This window comes from Microtus ochrogaster, chromosome 16 (genome assembly GCF_000317375.1).
Source record: "Microtus ochrogaster isolate Prairie Vole_2 chromosome 16, MicOch1.0, whole genome shotgun sequence".
Lineage (NCBI taxonomy): Eukaryota > Metazoa > Chordata > Mammalia > Rodentia > Cricetidae > Microtus > Microtus ochrogaster.
In genome coordinates this window covers 3,438,643-3,458,634 of record NC_022018.1, presented here as the reverse complement: position 1 = coordinate 3,458,634, position 19,992 = coordinate 3,438,643, and the positions used below count along the sequence as shown (strand labels likewise).

Sequence of the window (19,992 nt, the reverse complement as noted above, 5' to 3'; positions counted from 1 at the left end):
AGTTCCAGGACAGGCTCCAAAACCACAGAGAAACCCTGTCTCGAAAAACCAAAACCAAAAAAAAAAAAAAAAAGAATATCCCGTGATACTGGTGTGTTCCAGATCCTGGGTTCTTCTTTTTAACGTAGGGTTTTCTTTCCTAGCTCTATGCAACCCTTTCCTTTCCTGCAGGGATATGACTCTGCTGTATGGCAGGGGAGTGTGTGGTACCTGAGTATGTTGCTTATGTAGGGAGGAAACAAAGATGATGCTCGGCTTTCTTTCACTTTTGTATTTTTTTCAGAGCCCTAGCTGATGGGATGAGGTCTTCCACATTAGAGGTAGATCTTCCCGTTTCTGTCAAGCCTTTCTGGAAATACTATCATAGACATATCCAAAACTGCATTACCACATAGGTTCTTAACCCTATCAAGTTGAAAATTAGCCATCACACCTACTATGTGCCAAATGCAGGCCATTATTTAATTAATTTTTATCCTTATGGCCATATGAAGTATGCACACTAATACTAATCATTTCAGTAGAGATACTATCTCCAAAGTCATGGTCAAACAATATGTATCACAATTGAAAGTAGCAAACCAAAGATATAAATCCCTGCCCAGATATGCTTCCTTCTCTGTTGTACTGAAATGGAATTAAAATTTCACTTCCTGTTGTGTGTTTGGCAGTATTAACAAACTCACTGACTCACTGAAAAAATATCAATAAATGTAATTTTCTGCATATATCCATCCTTTCTCACTAGTTTAGCTTCCTCTTGACAGGCACTTACTTAACTGATTTTATTCAACTAAATTTACCCTCTTGAGCAAAACTGGTAGTAAGTTAGGCAAAGACCATCCACTTTAGATCATTGAAAGGCCCACGTAACAAGAATGTAAAATTACGAAAGCTCTAGCAGGCCCTATAATAGAACAGTGTACGTGGTAAGGACAGAACATTTCAGACCAAAGCAGCTCCTGAAAACCTCTTAAAGCATCATGAAAAGTGATAAGAAAACACGGCAGGCATTTGCTATCAGTGCAATCTGAGCTCAAAACTGGAACCACAGAACAAACAGTGGAGGCTCAGCAGAGCTGGTTACCTGGCATGGAGTAGAGGCAGTAGGGGATTTGGTAAGGATAGGACTTCCAAGCCTGGCCACCCCAGTAGACTGCTGTGGACCAAAATAAATAAATGATCCTGGAAAAAGAAACAGAAACAAATGTGAAGTCACATGGGCAGTTGCCAGTTCTGCTGCACACTTAGCACTTGGCCTGCTTGACCTATTGGCCTGACTCAACTGTAACTCAAGTTAAAAAAAAATCACATTCCCATTATTTACCACTATTCTCTGTGAATAACCAGAGAACTTTGTATGTATGATATTAAATATCTAAAACAAAATTTAATTGATAAAAGATAAACACTGAATACAAATTACCTAAACAAACATTTTTATTGCTTTAACACCTGTCACAGAGTTTGAAATCAAGTTAAATGAAGCTTTCAAGTTTACAATTAGATATTCTACATGCCCTTAGGAAATTCTCTTGGGAGTTTTATTTTTAAGTCTCTTCAAAATGTACTGAAGGAGATGCATGCATGCAATGAGTCTGGTACCTCTTGGGGCTTACATGTTTGACATTGTTGTCTATGCTGGAGGGGATGAGAGCTTAATTAAAGATCTAATCTGAACATTAAGAAAATAACTGCTTTTAGATTTTAACTGACGTGGACGTACTCACAGCAAATGTGCAAGAAACAGCATATTTTAGCAGCTTGGAAGATCATACGCTCTGAGCTGCATGAGGGAGAGCTACCTTGAATATTGAAAACTCACAAAGAAACCTATGCCAAGCAATGTCAGTATCTGATCCTGCCCTTTGATGACCACAAAGTGACAGGCAGAATGAAACACAGTCTGTAGGCAAACTAGAAATCCAACTGTTTCGACTTGAAAAACACCTCATTCAGACAGTAATTTTCCTGGATTCAGGTCAATGCTGAGTAAACTAAAAACAGGGGGACTTCGCAATCAAAATGTACTGCTTCCTAGAGTGTTGCACATGTTTACACAAGCATTCCCCTTTTCTTACGTCTTCAGACACGTGCCTGTTTCATGTAATGGCCTGAAAATTAGATTGAGTGTGTCTTAAGAATGGAAAGACCAGTCTGTTAATGAACATAGGTAAAAATCATAGGTAAACATACATATATGAGTACACAAAGAGTAGGTGAAACAAAATCAACCTAACAAGTTTGGCTCAAGAATAGTTAGAGTGGCCCTAGTGTTTAAAAATCAATCACTACAATAAACAAAAAGAATAATCTGAACATCACAAGACTACTACAAAAGAAGTAAAAAGGTTAATTGAGAAATTTCGGCTCATGTTATGACTTTTTTTCAAAAACAAATATATATTATGAGCCAAAAGAAATGTTACAGACAACTGGATTGAGCAAACATGGCACTCTAGGTTGAATTTTTGATATATTCCTGGAGATAAGACTAAAAAAAAGCCCAGCAGATACCACTACTTCCATTCAGCAAATCCCAGAGGCTTTATCCCATGCAGATGAAGAACATAGACAGTTAAAAACTCTACACAAGCATGAATACACACATGCAGACATGCACAAATACTGTGTTCACAGAAGGTTAAAATCAGGAAAGAAAAATATAAAATTGTCATTATTTACAGACAGAATAATATTAGATATTTGGGGAAAATGTAATTGCTAAAGACATTGAGTTCAGAATTTAAATTTTAAAACAATTCTGATGTATTGACCTATGCACTGATAGAGGAACCTCCGTGAGAATAAACACATCCAGTGGGATAGAAAATTCCCAAATACTATTTATAAATGTTCTTTTACATTTAAAGGGAGATATGATAGAGATATGAATAATTTGCATTGGTATAAATCTTGATTTACTGATACAAGTTTAAGGTCAATTTTGTTAATGTATATGTATTTCTGATCTTGATTAAGGTATTGTGATTGTGTAGTTCATTTAAAAATGTAATGTATAATTAGGAAATATAGGTTGTTAATGGATAATCATCAATAATAGTCAAGCTTGTAGTCATGTTAGTTAGATTTTCTAGATATATAAAGATATATTTCACTTAGATAGGCATTCTTCATATCTTTCAAAGACTGCAGAATATGGCATGCAATGTTTTAATAACTTAGGGCTTTTCATGACAATGAGACATGTCTGCTCCTGGCAGCACCAATCTACTTCAAGAGGAAGATGGGCATCGAAGAGTCTCCTTATGGAATTGATTAGCCACTTGGGCAAGAAATTGCTCTTGCCTAAATTGATGCATAAACTGGACATGCAGAACCCATAGAGAGAGGACTGCTAACGCTGCCTAAAGGTGAGATGATCCTTCAAGGTTCCTGCTTCATAAAAGAGTCTGCAAGACATTTTGTAGGACACGGAAAAAAGCAACTGAACTGTCGTTGAAATTTCCTGCTTCATGGAAAAGTCTGCTGGATATTATAGGCTAAATATGGATGCCCAAATGGTACAGAAGAACTTTGGGTGACTGTTCAGGCAGCGAGATGTCTCTGTCATTTCAAGAGTTTTGGAAGTTGCTTACAATGCACTTCCTGTTTACTTAGGTAATATTATATCCTTCTGGAGTCTTTGATGGAGGTGAAGAATGGATAGTTATAGTTTTCCTTAGTTATGATAAAAGATAAAATAGATATAAATTTTGTAACTGTAATTCTTGCTTGATAACAATTGTTTTGTTATATGTAATTTTACTATGTTAAAGTGAAAGCCTTTCTTTTTTGTTTAAACAGAAAAAGGGGAAATGGTGTAGGAAGTCCTTCTGTATTTGTATTGCTTTCATTGGTTGAGTAAATAAACTACCTTGGCCTTTTGATAGGGAAGACTTAGAAAGGCAGAGTAGACAGAACAGAATTCTGGGAAGAAGAGCAAAGTCAGGCAGACACCATGAATCTCTGGCCTGAGATGGACATAGGTTAGTTAGAATCTTGTTGGTAAGCCACAGTCACATCGTGATACACAGATTTAATAGAAATGGGTTAATCAAGATGTGAGAGTTAGTTAGCCAATAAAAAGGATCTGTAGAACATAGCTTAGAAATAACTTAGGGTTCTGTTGACATGAGACATGATTGCTTTTGACAGCACCAATCTATTCCCAAGAGAATGTTGAGCACTGAAGACACTCCACTCGGAGTTTGTTTTCTTCTTGGCAAAATTGGCCTGTGGGTAAGGAACCTCCCATGCCTTCACCACTGACAAAGTACATGGTATCTGGACTGGAGAAGCAGGACACAAGGAAAAGAACTGCCAAATCTTGCCAAGATGATAAGATGTTTCTGAAAATTTTCCTGCCTCTGAAAATGGTCTGTCAGCTACACTAGTCCTTAGCCAAAGTTGGTTGCTTCAGCATTGCAAATGAGACTTTGGGTGATTGCTCAGGTAGCCAATTGTCTCTGTCATATACTGCTCACTTTGGAAGCTGCTTGATTGTACTTACTGCCTACTCAAGTAATATTATTCCCTTCTCAGGCCTTCAATGGAGTTGAGGACAAGATAGTCATAGTTACCATGGTTTAGCTAAGCCTATTTCCAATGCATGACTTAGAGTCTTAGGAATAGAATGTCTATTAAAACATTTATCATGTGTTCCTTGCTCAATATTGTTTATGTTGGTTGTAATTTTATACCTGATATCTGTTCCTATTGTATATAGTTTTGCATTGGGTTTGGATCACTCTTATTTAGAGAAACCGGGGAGGTAATAGAAAATCTTTGCCAACTGGTTATCTATAAGAGGTGGACCAAGTTAGGGTGTGACTTTTGGGGACCTAGATGAAAACAGCGAGTGGCCCATGTGCCTTCTCTCTGTGTGGTTCTCTCACAGCATAGCTTATCTTGGACTTCTAGTTCCTGTATTATACGTTTCCCCCTTGCAATAAATAAAAATATAATTATTTAATCTTTTATCTAGCATGATTATTTCCTGAGTCAAGCTAACTTCAACAAAGCCTCAACAGGTGCTTGTGGCTGGGTAAGGGAGCAGTATCAACTACAAAGCCACATCTGGTGGAGAGGAATCATTCTATATCTTGATGTGTTTAGTGGTTACGGAACTGTGCCTAAGTTTTAAAACTCACTGTTCCCTTTGTTAAAAAGACAGTACTTTACTATATTTCAATTGTAATTTCACACAAAAACACAAAGGCTTAATCATAATTTATAGTATATTGGAATGTCTGTGAGCTAAGTGCACATAAAAACTAAGTAAACATCTGTGACCTGTACATGATTCTGTGAAAAAACAGAAAGGTAGGAGGTGACCTATGAGCTTCTTTTTTAGCATGTTTTAACAAAACAGTTATTAATGGACAAAGAGAAAAAAACAAAAAAGAAGAAAAGGAAAATCACTAGTCCACTATAAAAATAAACATAAATATCCACGCACTCTAGCATTGGGCCACTCTGCTTTCTTGTAAAACTGTACATAGTTCTGTGCACGTGTGTGAGGAAACACTGGAGATGAGTTTTAAAAGCTGTACCTTACAAATGGAAAGCTTCAAAACCAAACCAGGAGAGAGAGAGAGAGAGAGAGAGAGAGAGAGAGAGAGAGAGAGAGATTCATTTTAATGCTACTATCACAATGATGCAAATGACACTAGTACCCAGGTCCTCCATTGGTGTTATCCCAGCATTTATATACATATACATACATACATACACACACACACACACACACACACACACACACACACACACACACATATGCTTTCTGGCTTTAGCTATCAGATTCTGACTAACTACCTCAACCACTGGGACCACAGCATCTACCACATGCACCTAGCTCTCTCCATGCTATTTGCTCAATGATTGGCCTGCGTACAGAAAAAGGAACAGTGCATATCAGCATACAAAGAAAACTGATACTTATATCTATTTTAAACTTTAAGCTTAAGTCACTGTAGCACTGAATATTAAGGGGGACGCTAAGGCTTACTGGCTAAACAAGCAAAATGTCAAGAACTTACTGTACCAGTCAACAATAAACCTGTTTAATACTTGTAGTCCACAGTCTTCCTCCCTGATTACTTCCAATGTTCCACCAACCTCATGTTCCAAAGACCGTAATTGAAAATTCTGCTGAGACTTGTGTTTGGCATACTTCTATACTTCTTTATAGGTCTCAAAGGCGAAGCAGGATAATTCCCAGAGAGGAAATTTTCAAAGTCCCAAGCACTCTCTCCTCTCCTCTTCTGCCATGTCTCAAACAGAAATTCTAACAATGTTTCCATCCCCCTTCAAGATGTTTCCCTGGTTGGAACATTTTTCTATAAATGTTTAGATTATGAAAATGATATCGACCTCCAACTGTGTGATGACAAAGTTAATGCAATATTGGGTGTGTGTTCCTGGCCATAGAAATGTAAACAAAACAAAGAACTAGAGAGCAAGGCTGTTATGTGTGCCTGAGAGTGTCACAGAACATTTTCAGAACACTGCAGGTAGTTATGGTTCCTTGGCTTTATGAGGATATGCAAAAGCTATAATGATGTCTTTTAGTGTATAGTTTAGAGAATTTTCAGGTTTTATAGTGCTGAATCCTTTTTCTCTGTTTCCACATAGATGAGACTATTTTTTCATTCTGTTTTTCAAGACTTGGAATGCTTAAAGGAAGGAAGCAAGCCTGCTGCACAATCCAGCAGAAGTGTTACCTCCATCTTTACATCATCACTATAATATTTTTCAAATGCAACCATAAAATTGATGGTTGTCATAAGCATGCTCCTTTCAAAACACCCAATTCGTTATTAATTATTAATCAGGTCTCAGGGTTTAAGACAAGAAGAACAATGCTTCATTTAGTCTGCAGTTAGAAATGAAAGCTCACAGCATCAGCATCTCAACATGCATGAAAACACCTTTAAAAGAGGAGGATGCCTTACCGTGGTTGGTGTCCTCTGTGTGGCCAGCCCCAGGAAATGGGTGTTCACCACGGCTCAGCCCTTCCACCACCTCCCAGTGGGAGTCTTCTGTGGAAAATGGTTCCCAGCCACAGAAACCAGACTCGAAGTCCCAGGTGAGGTGACTTGCTGAAATGTATGGAGAAGGAAACATGGAAAGGTAAAGACAGGTTTTTCTTTATGAGCAGATATTTTTGCGTTGTAATACAATTCTCCCTAAATAAAGAGAAAGCAACTACAGAAGGAGAGAGAGCAAAAGCGAGGAACTCAGGACCACGAGGGGTACACCCACACACTGAGACAATGGGGATGTTCTATCGGGAACTCACCAAGGCCAGCTGGACTGGGTCTGAAAAAGCATGGGACAAAACCGGACTTGCTGAACATAGCGTACAATGAGGACTACTGAGAACTCAAGAACAATGGCAATGGGTTTTTGATCCTACTGCACGTACTGGCTTTGTGGGAGCCTAGGCAATTTGGATGCTCACCTTACTAGACCTGGATGGAGGTGGGTGGTCCTTGGACTTCCCACAGGGCAGGGAACCCTGATTGCTCTTTGGGCTGACGAGGGAGGGGGACTTAATTGGGGGAGGGGGAAGGAAATGGGAGGCAGTGGCGGGGAGGAGGCAGAAATCTTAAATAAATAAATAAATAAATAAGTACAAAAAACAAAGAACTTACATGAACTAACCTAACAAGGGAGCATAGTTCACCCCCCCATCACCTGATACTGACTCCTCTTGGGTATTATTTCCTTTCATAGATGCTGAACAGTTTTGAAGGTGTGGTTATAGATAAGAAGTAACCCCCCTCACAGAGAGTCTATTCTGCTATTGTCGCAACCATGCAGACCTATAAACTAGCTATGGCTGTCTCTCCTTGGCCATACATAAAATATTCTTTGGTCATTCCTTGTGAACTTATCTAGCTTAGGCCACTTCACGTCTCTTCTAAGTCAGGAAATGAAGTGCAAAATAAGATACAAAATATATACATGATCTCCAAAATGTGCTTGAAAGTTGTAAAGTCTTGGCTGTGACCTTAACCTTCCCACTTATTTCTAAGGCATCACCCAATTTGCAGAGATATTTCCCCTAAAATAAAAATCCTATCCCATAAAGTGACAATCTTTCTGGCTTCATCCGGAATTGCCTCCATTTTATCCTTGCTGTCTGAGCATATAAACTCAGGCCACTCATTTTCCTCTTGCTTTTCCTAACTGGGTAAAATGCTCAGTCTTACCATGTACGGCTATCAGTTACACACTGTTGCCCAAAGGAAGAAAGTCCATATACATAATCCTTCTCATCGTAGCAGCTGGCTGCTACTGATGCCATCCTACTGCTACTGATGCCATCCTACTAATTACCTGCAAGCCACTGTGTGAAAATGGGGGGTGTCACAAGATCTCTGAATCCCCAAACCTTTGAGCAGATAAAAAGGTGCAAAACTTTTCATGGTAAAAAGGACAATAAGTTTTATAAATGTTAAAATTGTCTACAGAACAAAATTTAGAATCAGGTCTTTTATCATCCAAATTTTTTAACAGTTAAAAAGTTGGACTAGGGAAATGGCTCAGTGGGAAATGTGCTTCTGATAAAGCATGAGGGCTTTGGTTTGGAACCCAGCACACATGAAAAGGCAGGCATGGCAGTGTGCCTCTGTAATTCCTGTCCTAGTCAGGTGGAAGATCCATGGAGCTGGCTGGCCAGTCTAACCTTATTCAGTGAGTCCCAGGTTCAGGGAAGAGACACTACACTTGAGAAAAGTAGTGTTTTATGTTTTAATATCATCAGGATACTTACAAATGAAGTCAGAGCACCTCAACAACATGTCTTCCAGATTCCATCTGGACGTCAACAATACAGTTTCTCTTGAATTAAGTTTTTAGACAAACAAAACAAGGAAACAAGGTATACAGTAATAGAGGAAAATACACCACACATATCCAAACATCTGCAGGCACAGACACACACACATATACATTCACCACACACAAATAAAATAAATGCATAAATAAAAATAAGTATCAACTATTATGTTGTGTGCAGAACAGTAAACATTCACTATTCTTTGGAAATTAAAGCTAATTTTTAAGAATCTATCACCAGAAAGATTTGGGAAAGCAAAAGGATGTTGTAATCTCTGTGAAAACATAGTACACCACTCGGGTGATTTTATTGATGACATTTGTTCTAGTACACTTACAAGGAATGTTTTTTTTTAGAAAACAATTATTTCAACCTTAGTTGTTGTATAGTTTAAAAACCAATTTTACTTCATTATATTGACATTTTTTCATTAATAATGGTTCCCCTACATATTTTAAAAAAGTTTCAGGTGAAGTAATAAATATCAGAAGAAAGAAGGTCAATGATATAATGACAGCTTGGCATACTAAGTGTGCTAAATGCTATACATGTGAAAAATTAAAATGACATACCTCTGCCATAAATAAAGTACATTAATTATAACCCTAATTTTGCCTATTTGGTCGCTTTCCTTGATGTAATTATGGGGTACCTTTCACTACTTCTAAATGGAGTGCATGACACTCTTCACAGTTTCAAAGACATTTCTCTCCCAGTTAGTTTGTTAGAGTAATGTTTTCATATGCTGATGATAGTTTTTCTTAAGAGTTTCACTATAGTTTAATAAAGGCACAAGAAAAAGAATTGATAAGAATGTGGTTCAAAACAGTAATATATTTATGAATTTTTGCTTCAGTTCTTAATGATACACAAAGAAATATTGTGTGGGAGCGAATACGGACATCTTATTTAGTGACTAGGTTCTCATAAGGGTATATTATAAATATGAAGTTGGTATTTATGAATCCCACAAGGACCAAAGCTCTGTAACTCACATACAATTGAGTACAGTAGACCTCTTACTCATAGGGGTATATCAGTATCCGGAAATGTGCCTATGAATTTCACAAGTCTATAAATCTCACTCATCAAAGTAGAATTGTGTAAATTTGATTTACTTCATGTTGTTTAGCATAGCCAAGGTTTATCTGTGCTGCATTGTGTCTTAAAATTTGATAAGTTTTATGCAACAGATGCTTAGGAATATAGCGACTATCTTAGGATATTCTTGATACACATATTTCAATAATTTTGTTATAAATATTTAAATTATTCAATAAAATGGAAGAGAACATAAAAGGATAATGAGGTAGAAAAGATGGAAATAGGAAGGTAAAGAAAGAGGGAGAAAGAAAAAAAAGAGTAAGGGGAGAACAAAAGGGAGAGGAGACAAGGGGAAGAAAGAAGATAAATAATCCAGATTTTTTTCTCAGCTGTCAAAATAGAAGAGGCAGGCGGATTTCTGTGAGTTCGAGGCCAGCCTGGTCTACAAGAGCTAGTTCCAGGAAAGGCTCCAAAGCTACAGAGATACCCTGTCTTGAAAAAAAATCTTTTCTTGTGCCCATACGATACTATAGTTAAATATGCATGCCAGGTGTATTGATGCATAATTGAATAAATTTAAAGATTTAGAGATGTGCAACACAGTGATTGTTATATGTATATATTGCAAAATGCTGATGACAAGAAAGGTAGGTAACACATCATTTGTGATATCCTATGAGTGATAGGAACATTTAATTCTACTCTCACTGTTTTAGTGAATTTTACATCTTCATAATCATAAGGTGCAGTGACCATTCTCTAATTGGATCATCTTACCTATGGAGACTGTGTCCTTGTCCTCACCCCTTGTAAACACTGTCTTTCCCTTTCTTTGAGGAAGAGCATATACAAATACAATCACACAGTACTTACATTCCTAAGCAGAGCCCGCTCTAGAATCATTCCTGTTACGCACACTAGCTGTTCCTTTGTTTTGATTCCTCAATAAACTTTACATAAATCTCTCATTACTTTCAGTCTTCATTTCCCCTGGCAGTGAATAAAGTTGTTTTATTTTTGCTATTATGTAGAAAGTTTCAATGAACATGGGGAAACAAATACATTTGAATATTAACTGTGTTTATTTATACAAGATTATAATAAATGACAAAATCTCTGCTTTGGTATTATAATTGTGTTTTTAAGTGAAATTATGAGGGATTGAGGTTCTCTATTGTTGGAGGCTATGAAGTACTTTGCCTTTAGTTTATAGTGAGTTTTAATATGCCGTTTGTTTCTTCCCTAAGTTGTCTTCATTTTTAGACACATCTTTGTCAAAGTGGTTCACAAAGCTTAAGATGCAGATGAATTTTGGGGGACCATGCAGCATTTGGTTCTGTAGTGTTGGTATAGGGCCCAAAGTTTTGTCTCTTTGAACCAGGTCCATGGTAAATCTGCTTTTTGGATCCACAGAGCACATGACACAAAAAAGCAAAACACCAGCAAACCCAGTGGCACATGCCATTCACCTGCTTTTGACAATCTACTGAGTAGAATCTTAATATATATTTTAACTAAAAAGAGTAGCTGAAATTAATAGCTTTAAAGAGCATCTATATGAGATGTCTTTTTAAAAAAGCACATTGTGTATAGATTATCATGTGGAAAACCCCATAAATTACTATTTATCAAGTCTCTGTGGTATCATAAATATTTCTGCAACTGTTCAAATTACATAAAAAATTCTGAGGTAATAATAATGTGTTTGCTTAAGGACCTGCATTCAGAACCCAACAGCACGTACAAAATTCGGTGGGACAGTGTGTACCTATTATCCAAGGTGAAGGTGAAGGCAGGAGGACCCTTGAGGTTGTTGACCAGCTAGTCCAACCAAATTGAGATATGGATTCAGCAAGAGAATCTCATAGGGAATACAGCAATAGAGAGAGACAGTAGACTTCAACCTCTTGTTATTCTCTTCTACGTGAACATATGTACTTAAACACCACACACACAAAAAAAAATAAATTTAAAAAAAGAAGAAAGGGAAAAATGTTTCTAAAAGTTCAAAAACATATAAAGACATTTTACTTCAGCTACAAATTTGAAATCTTATCTGTAAAATCTGAATTAAAACTCGGACTTGCAAAACAGAAACCTAAAATATGTGTAAAATGTTTCAATTATATTTTAAAAATTCAGTACAACCTCTTATTTTATAAGGACATACATTTATGTGTACAAATATATAATGCTTTACTGAAGAGAACACTAAACTTATAATGATGCTACTAACTCACTGTAGTAGGGTTCCCCAGAGCAGCACAACTAGATCAGTTCTATTGTCACTATGACAAAATGACTGATGAAGATAAAAGGAAGTGTTAGCTTGACTCGTGATTTCAGAAGGTTTCAGATGTTGACTTGGTCCCCTAAAACTGACCAGAAAACCACATCACAGGGATCAGATTCTTCATCCTGTCTTATACAGCTGTAGAGGAGACATTGATAGTTTTATTCCATCACTCCTCCCTCTTTCCAGGGGATGGTGCCATGGACAGCCAAAAGGAGTCTTGGCCCTCGGTTTAAGGCAAATGAAAAATTAAGACAAGTAAACAGTAGAATTTGTTGATAGGCACAAATAAGCTGTCTTTCCAAAGGAACTGACAGAATAATTCTGAGATTGATTGCATTAGAAAAATGACAGACAAGTCATTCATGACATTTCAGTAAAAAAAATTGTACAAAATTAATAGTAAAATATCAGCTTTTTTTTTTATCAAATGCATCAGGTTCAGGGATGCATTTGATGTAGGAGCCTGGTGAAAGTGGGGAGGGAATTGTCAAAGCATTTACCAAAGGGAAAAAATAGAAGATAAACTTCCAAATGAACAATTAAAAAGGAACGTATTTTCTCTCAGTCTTTGAAATTAAAATAATAAAAACTTTTAGAAATGTGAATGTCCCCCCAAAAAATAAAGTAAACTTTCTATCAAATGTTTAAATAAAATATAATGAAATGAATTTCATATACATTAAAGAAAATAAATTCTCTTTATTCTCTTTGAAAGCAAAAGAAAAGCAAGTGCAAAGCCCACTGAGATCACACTGGTTAGAAGATTATATGGCTGGAGGAGCTAATTGAACTTCTGTTTATAATCAGACCCACCTGGGGGTATTCTTTTCTTTGCCCATTTTCTTCTCCCAGTGTCCCCAATGACTTTAATAAAGTCTTCACTGGACCATCAAAGAAAGCATATTGTATAAAAGATCTTTTCATTACAGAGTGGAATTTATCTTATTGCAGTATTTCCCCCTACATATAATATCTCACAAAATAAAACCTTACAGGAAAATAAATGCCAAATTTTTAATTTTTTCAAAAGCCCGTTTATTTGTGACACAGTAAACAGATTCACTGGAGCTCATGGTTTTTGCAAACAGTCCATGGAGTTAGATGCTAAGTTACCTCACATGGGAACCACTGCTTGCATTCTAATGCAAATTCCATTTCCATGGGAGTGTGATGTTTGAATTATTACAGGATGTTTCCTCATTGCTCTCATCAGAGACACTTCATTCAAGGCCCAGAGGAAAGGTGTTGGCCAAGTTTGGCCTTCTTTAAGACCATAGATGGTTGGAAGGAAGGTCTACAGTCACCATGATTGGGTTGGGGGCAGGAGGTAATGGCAACCCACATGCTCTTTATTCTCCCTTCCCAGCTTCCAAAATAATTACTTAGATGGGAATACACAATACATTTAACAAAAGTTATCAGTCTGGTATAGATCTATAAATAAAGATACCAAGCTCTTTCTTATTCTTTTTGTTCTTTAATCAAAGTATACATACATACATGGATGCACACATGCACACCCACACACTTACACCCAACACATGAAAACACATACCACGCTAATCATAACAATTTATCTTAAGAACAAAGACGGACATTTAGTAACTTTCGCAGCAGACACCAAGCATTAAATTAACAGAGAGGCCAACAAGGGAGCAATGCTCATAGTTTCAGAGTGAGAAAGCACTTTCATTTTCGCTCAAAGAAATTGTGCCTGCGTATAGCAAAGGCTATTTCCATTCCACAATCATGAATGACAGCAGGAAAACAATCCTAGAGGGAGTCAACTTACCAGAAACGTCTAGGGTTATATTCCTGAATGAATCTTCATCATTCCCACTGGAGCATCCCATTCCAGAATCACAAACTGAAGAATGGGTAAGGCACTGGCCACTGGCACAAGTGTATTCGTCAACAGAATAAAGCTGCTGTGAGTGGGTCTGGCCACAGGTGTAAACCAACAACTGACCAAGCCCAATAAAACTTCTCTGTCTCAAAACTGTACCTTCAAAAACAACCTTTATGGAAAAAAAATGATGAATAGGTGAATGCATGGTCTTAAAATACAAAAAAACAAACAGGAAAAAAAACTGAAGAGGGTCACATAGATAAGCCACTGAGGAAACATCTGTCTAAAACACAGCCAATGCATCTGATGGCAAAATCTGATTTCTGTTTGATAAATCTGATCTGTATTCCTGATAGTGATAAGCACATGGACTTCGTGAAGTTTTCTGGGAAGTCAAGCAAGAAGAACCAAATATCCATGTAACCATGAGGATTCCTTTTACTGCAAATGGCTTATTCGGGTATCATTTTTACAGTCTTCTTTCTTTTATTTTCAAAAAAGAAAAAAAAATATTGTCGTTAATTCCATGGAACTATAACTGTGTCTGTTTTGTAAACTACTAAAAATTAATGCTTTAAAACCTGAATGGAAATATCAGGAAAGGGTAAAGAAGTGTAGTATAAGAGTAAATATTTAAAAAGAAGCAACATTTAAAAAAACCACACTCACAAATAGAGCTAGTTTTCCAATAAGCAAAGTATCACCAATTAAAGGGAATGAATTCTATTTTGTCCAAATGATTTCCTGGTTTTTCTGGAGATGCACAACATTAGGAAGTGACTTAGTCTTTCATTGCCAGCCAAATGCAGGATAATGTCAATGCATTAGGAGTCCTTGAGGCCCTACCAAAAGTAACAGTTAAGGAACTGCAGAAGGATGTAGCAGAAACAGCTCACTAGATGGCAACCGGTTTCCTTCTGTCCAATTCAGTAGCCACTAGCTACTTGTAATTTTAGTGGATTGAAATCAGATGAGAATCCGATTTCAGAATCACATCAGCTCCATTTCAAGTGTTCAGGACACTACAAGTATTGACAGTTTATGCAGCAATATCTTTGGATCTGAAGCATTCTCCTTTGGAGGAAGGAAGGGTGCTCAAAAGCCTCAGGAAGTAAACCCCACAAGCCAAAAGAGCTGATACAAGATTCACTAGATTATAAAACCTTCCTCCCATGAGATTATTAAACCAGTGAACAGCTGTTGGCAGAAGAGGCTCTTCCACCTACAGAGTTGCCTGTAAGAAACTGACTTGTCCATCTGCTCGCCATTTGCAGTGGACCTGGAGCTCAAATTTGAGCGTATTATCACACAAGTTTTGGCTTTTAGTGGTACATGAGGCTGCTTTTGAGATAGCCTTGATGTGGGATTTCCTTTTGTATGCTGTGAATACAATTGGTTAATTAATAAAGAAAACTGGCTTGGCCTAATAGGACAAAAGAATGGAGGTAGGCAGGAAAAACTAAGCTGAATGCTGGGAGGAAGAATGGTGGAGTCAGAGAGAAGCCAAGGAGCCACTGGAGACAAACGCTGGGAACTTTACCCGGTAAGCCACAACCATGTGGTGATATACAAATTAATAGAAATGGGTTAAATTAATATGAGTTATCCAATAAGAAGCTAGAACTAATGGAACAAGCAGTGATTTAGTTAGTACAGTTTCTGTGAGATTATTTCACGGCAGAGCTAGCTGGGTGGCCAGAAACCGTCAAGTGGCTTGCTAGAACATACCCTTACTTCTGTGAGATGACTGTCCTCCACACTCCTCTAAATCTGCCCCATATCCACTGGTTTGACAAGTTTTCATTGATGGAATTCTTGCTCTGCTCTGTCCTGTGATTGGTACACTTTCTGGGGAAAGTAGATTTTTCTCACCAGAAAAAGTCACAACAAAAAGAATTTCTCTATTACTCTAGAGGACATCTCTGTTACTATTTCAATAGAACATCACTGAAAGTCATACAAAAGATCTGTCAAAATACTGGCAGCAAAGGTTGGCCCCTTTTAGCCTCACTCCATTTAAGGGTTCTGTGCAGACATCTTTTCAAGGACAAAAGAAGTACATATTTCTTGTTTAAAAAATACTTTGGATCAAATATCAGATGGCAAATACATTCAAAGTTTTGCTTCAGAAGATAGTATTCAATTCAAATCCTGTGTTAGGAGAAAAGTATACATGCGGTTACATCATTCTCTCATAATCAATAACGCATGTGGACATACACTACTGGCCAGCAGTTATGTCTTTTCAGAGCATCAGGAGACCTGATATATGATTCATATGGGGTCTCAAAATTGATGAGTTTAAACTTTGATCTCCATACTCTGTCTTTTTCTATTAATATTTTAATTCCATCTCCTATGCAATAGAAACTATAACTCCAAAATGTACTGTCTTTAAATTTTGCTTTATGTTTTTGCCAAATCACAAGGCTAATTTCACTTTGTGAAAAAGTACACTTACTGAATATGTCCTTCAGCGGTTGTAAATATCAGCTTATAAAATGGCACACTAGTGTCAAAATGTTAAACCTAAAACGTGTAATATAAACTTCAATTTACAAGACTTTGATTTATAAACGCTATGCTTTAAAAGTGCCAGGGTTAGGGCATATGGAATTCTAAGAGTCCACATGGTTATCCTCAGTATTTAGGGAGAGGTGTTTAAACACAGTAAGACCATGGAACAATGATGCTCGTTTTGTAAGTCACACATAGTCAATCTTTTATTTTTACATACATGCTAACATTGGCCTATAGTCTATAAATAGCAAAGATTTCAAGTCGGTTATTTAAAGTGATCATCCACCAAGTCTTCTGTATGTTTCAGGTGTATATTTCATCACCCAAGTTTCAGTAGAAGTATCTGAAACAAAATATCTGCATCATGAAGAAAAGTGCTTGCCTGGGGCAATGCTGGGAGCTGGAAAGAATATTCAGAGCATGAACAAGGGTTGTGTAAGAATGGACCCTCTAGTCCAGTGTTTCTCAACCTGTTGGTCACAACCCTTTAGGGTCAAATGACCCTTTCACAGGAGTTGCCTAAGACCACCAGAAAACACAAATATTTACATTACATTACAATTAATAACTGTAGCAAGATTACAATTATGAAGTAAATAATGAAAAAATCTATGGCTGGGATAACCACAACATTAGGAACTGTATTAAAGGATCATAGCATTAGGAGAGTTGAGGACCACTGGGCTAGTAGTTCCTCGGCTCACAGAAAACTTGGCCTGTTAAGGACCCAATATAAAGAAAAGAAAATCTAATTATTATTCCCAAAGATACAAATATACTTTTCTAATTTAAATTTAACAGTATATGACAAATTATATATTAGCAAAGTAAAAGTTTAAATTGTAACAAAACCTTATTTTTATACCTTAAATATCTTCAGACCTTCTGGGATTAATACCTCTGCTTTCACCCATGTCTTGTGAGTTGATGTATTGAATGTCCAAGTCATTTTTTCTTCCTTTGATTTGAAATAGAAGCATATTAATAAATTCCCAAATGTTACTCTCATGTTCATATACGTGCTCTTTTAATTATATGTGTTTGGGTGGAAGCGTCCCCTGCAATCTCTGTCATCCCTATACACAAAATGTCTGGAATGTTCAGGTGGAGGCTCCCCTCCAAGCCCCCTCCCCTGTTGTTACCTCAGTCTGGACTCCACCCCTGAGAAAGCCCGCCATGAGTGACTCCACCCCCGAGGGCATTGAACGCCCCCATCACATGGTTTCCCCTTGTGGTATCCTCAACTTTTCCTGGGCCCACCCAGGAATGCTGTTTTCAGAATAAACTTAGATTGATTGATTTAGATTGATTGGTTTATTACATTAGCGGCGGCAGACTCCCATTGGCCAGGATTTAAACTTAACATTTGGTGCTGAATCTGAGAAGAGTTGAGTGTTCCCTCTACCAGGTGGCCATGGAAAACCACTCTCTATTCCCTGCCATTAGAAGATTTACTGGGTAAATTACCCAATTTCAATCCACAGCCTTTAAAGAGGTGAAGGACCCCTTTCGTCTTCCAGTCTGCCTGCCAAGACACTGCAGGTGGCTGGTCTATTCTGGGGTAGAGACAGTCTCTAACTTTAGGGCCCTTGCTTGGGAGATGTCCTGCACAGGGGAACCCAACGCTCCTACTGTTTTGATCCCAGGCTGTTTTGGAGGACTCTCTTAGTCTTCTGGTCCCCTGCTAATGCCTTGTGAGTGGATACTTCCGGGTCCAAGTTCGTTACCCAAAACCCTTCAAAATTTATCAAAACTGGGGCTAAGCTACCCTGGCCAAGTTCCTGCTCACTCTATTTCTGATCCTCTCCTCCCTCTGTCTGTAGGCTTTCTCTCTGCTCCCGACTTTTGCCTGCAGGAAATCAATCTCCTTGTTCCTCTGCCTGTCTGGATTTCAAGCTTGCATCAGATTGCTCTTCGAGTTTTTCTGACTTGTTCCTTTCCTGGATGCTCACTCTAACTTTGCCAATGCTCCCCATCTGGGATTCATGTCCAACACATAGCTGTTTGCCCCCTCCCCCAACAGTTTCCGCAGGAAGAGTTTTGTTAGTCCTTTTTGTTAAAGTTTTGTTTCTGTTAAAGTCTTGCATATTCTTTTGTATGGATAAAAATATGCAAATAATATGGCTACAGTATGCTTGTTTTATGCCTGTGTGTGTATTTGTGCTTGTTTCAGAAATCTATAAAACTTGTAATTCCAGATTACAGCTGCTCTAAAAACAACACATGGTCTACCAATACCTTACAACACGAGGGAAGCCACCATTTGGCTAAAGTCAGAGATAGAGGTTACATAATTCCTTCCCTGTCTTAAAAGCAAGTTTTATAAAAAATAAGGCTTATAGCAATGCTGATTTACTAAGATATTAAAGCTGCACCTCTACATTCGTGTAGAGGAATGAATCTTGCGGCAGGCAAATTTTGTGACTTAAGAGTAAACCCCTTGATATTGATTTAAAACACTAAATTGTTTACAATGCTAAACCTTGGTTTTGCCTTCTACAGACTAGGATTATGCTCTAGGTATTAGGACCACCGCTGAAAACCAGAGACTAAAATATTCCTTCTATATCTTCTTGCCTCTCCTAGCTGTAACTGATTGGATAAACTGTATATCCAAATTTACCTCATATATCTAATTTAGATATACCTGACAGGTAATGGTACCCTGATTCTCAAGTACCTTTACAGATCTGAGAGTATGACATTCAACAAAAGAGCTTCTTATGATAGAGAGACATGCCAGCTTTTGCATTATCCTGTAGCTCCTCCAAGAAGACACATGACTGCAGAAGAACTTCCTCCTGGAGGCTTGTCTTTGTGTGTGGCAAATTCAGTCACAAAGCAAAAAAACTGCCTTTTACCTCATCTGCTGCCTGGACTTTACCTGGGCTGCATGACAGGATACTGGAGGAATCGATCATCTATCTCATTCTGCCAAGATAGGAAGACCGAACTCTACCCTACAGGAAAATCTGTCAGAACTCCTGGGCTCAACGGCTAAAGGCAAGTACTGCTTCTGAGACTTTTGTTTGCCAAAGACTGCGGAGAGACTTGGGATTGCCTGGGCAGCTGGAACAGCTGTCTCACTTCTCATTACTTATTCCCTCAGATCTGTCTAATGGCAATTGATGACATAAGGTCCTGGTAACTCCTTACTTCATTAGTTGAGTTTCCTGCTAAAAGTACAGACAGGTATACCTCTTTCACAGGCTTAATAGTCCAGGATTAACAGATTTCAGATGTAACTTCAGAGGTTCAGAATTTTAGAATTTCCTTTGTCTTCTAAAATGGCCATGCCTTTTAACCTACAGCCATAGTCATTTGCTATGACACCAAAATGTAAATCTGTTCCAGCTGTCTTACAGACAGATACTTGCAGTTTGCTGGAAGAAGTTCTGCTGCTGTTTCGAAAAATCTGGTCTGGTGAAAACTATC

The 19,992-nt window shown here is 37.7% G+C and overlaps 1 protein-coding gene across 1 annotated transcript in view; it reads right to left on the bottom strand.

Moving 5' to 3' along the window:
* Malrd1 (MAM and LDL receptor class A domain containing 1) overlaps positions 1-19,992 on the bottom strand; it is a 583,538-nt gene that overhangs the window by 493,332 nt on the left and 70,214 nt on the right. The window contains exons 8-11 of the mRNA XM_013348957.1: positions 17,423-17,515; positions 13,981-14,206; positions 6,957-7,103; positions 1,088-1,185 (exon numbers count right to left, since the gene is read on the bottom strand). Coding sequence (XP_013204411.1) covers positions 1,088-1,185; positions 6,957-7,103; positions 13,981-14,206; positions 17,423-17,515 — 564 coding nt within the window. The remainder of the gene's footprint in view (positions 1-1,087; positions 1,186-6,956; positions 7,104-13,980; positions 14,207-17,422; positions 17,516-19,992) is intronic.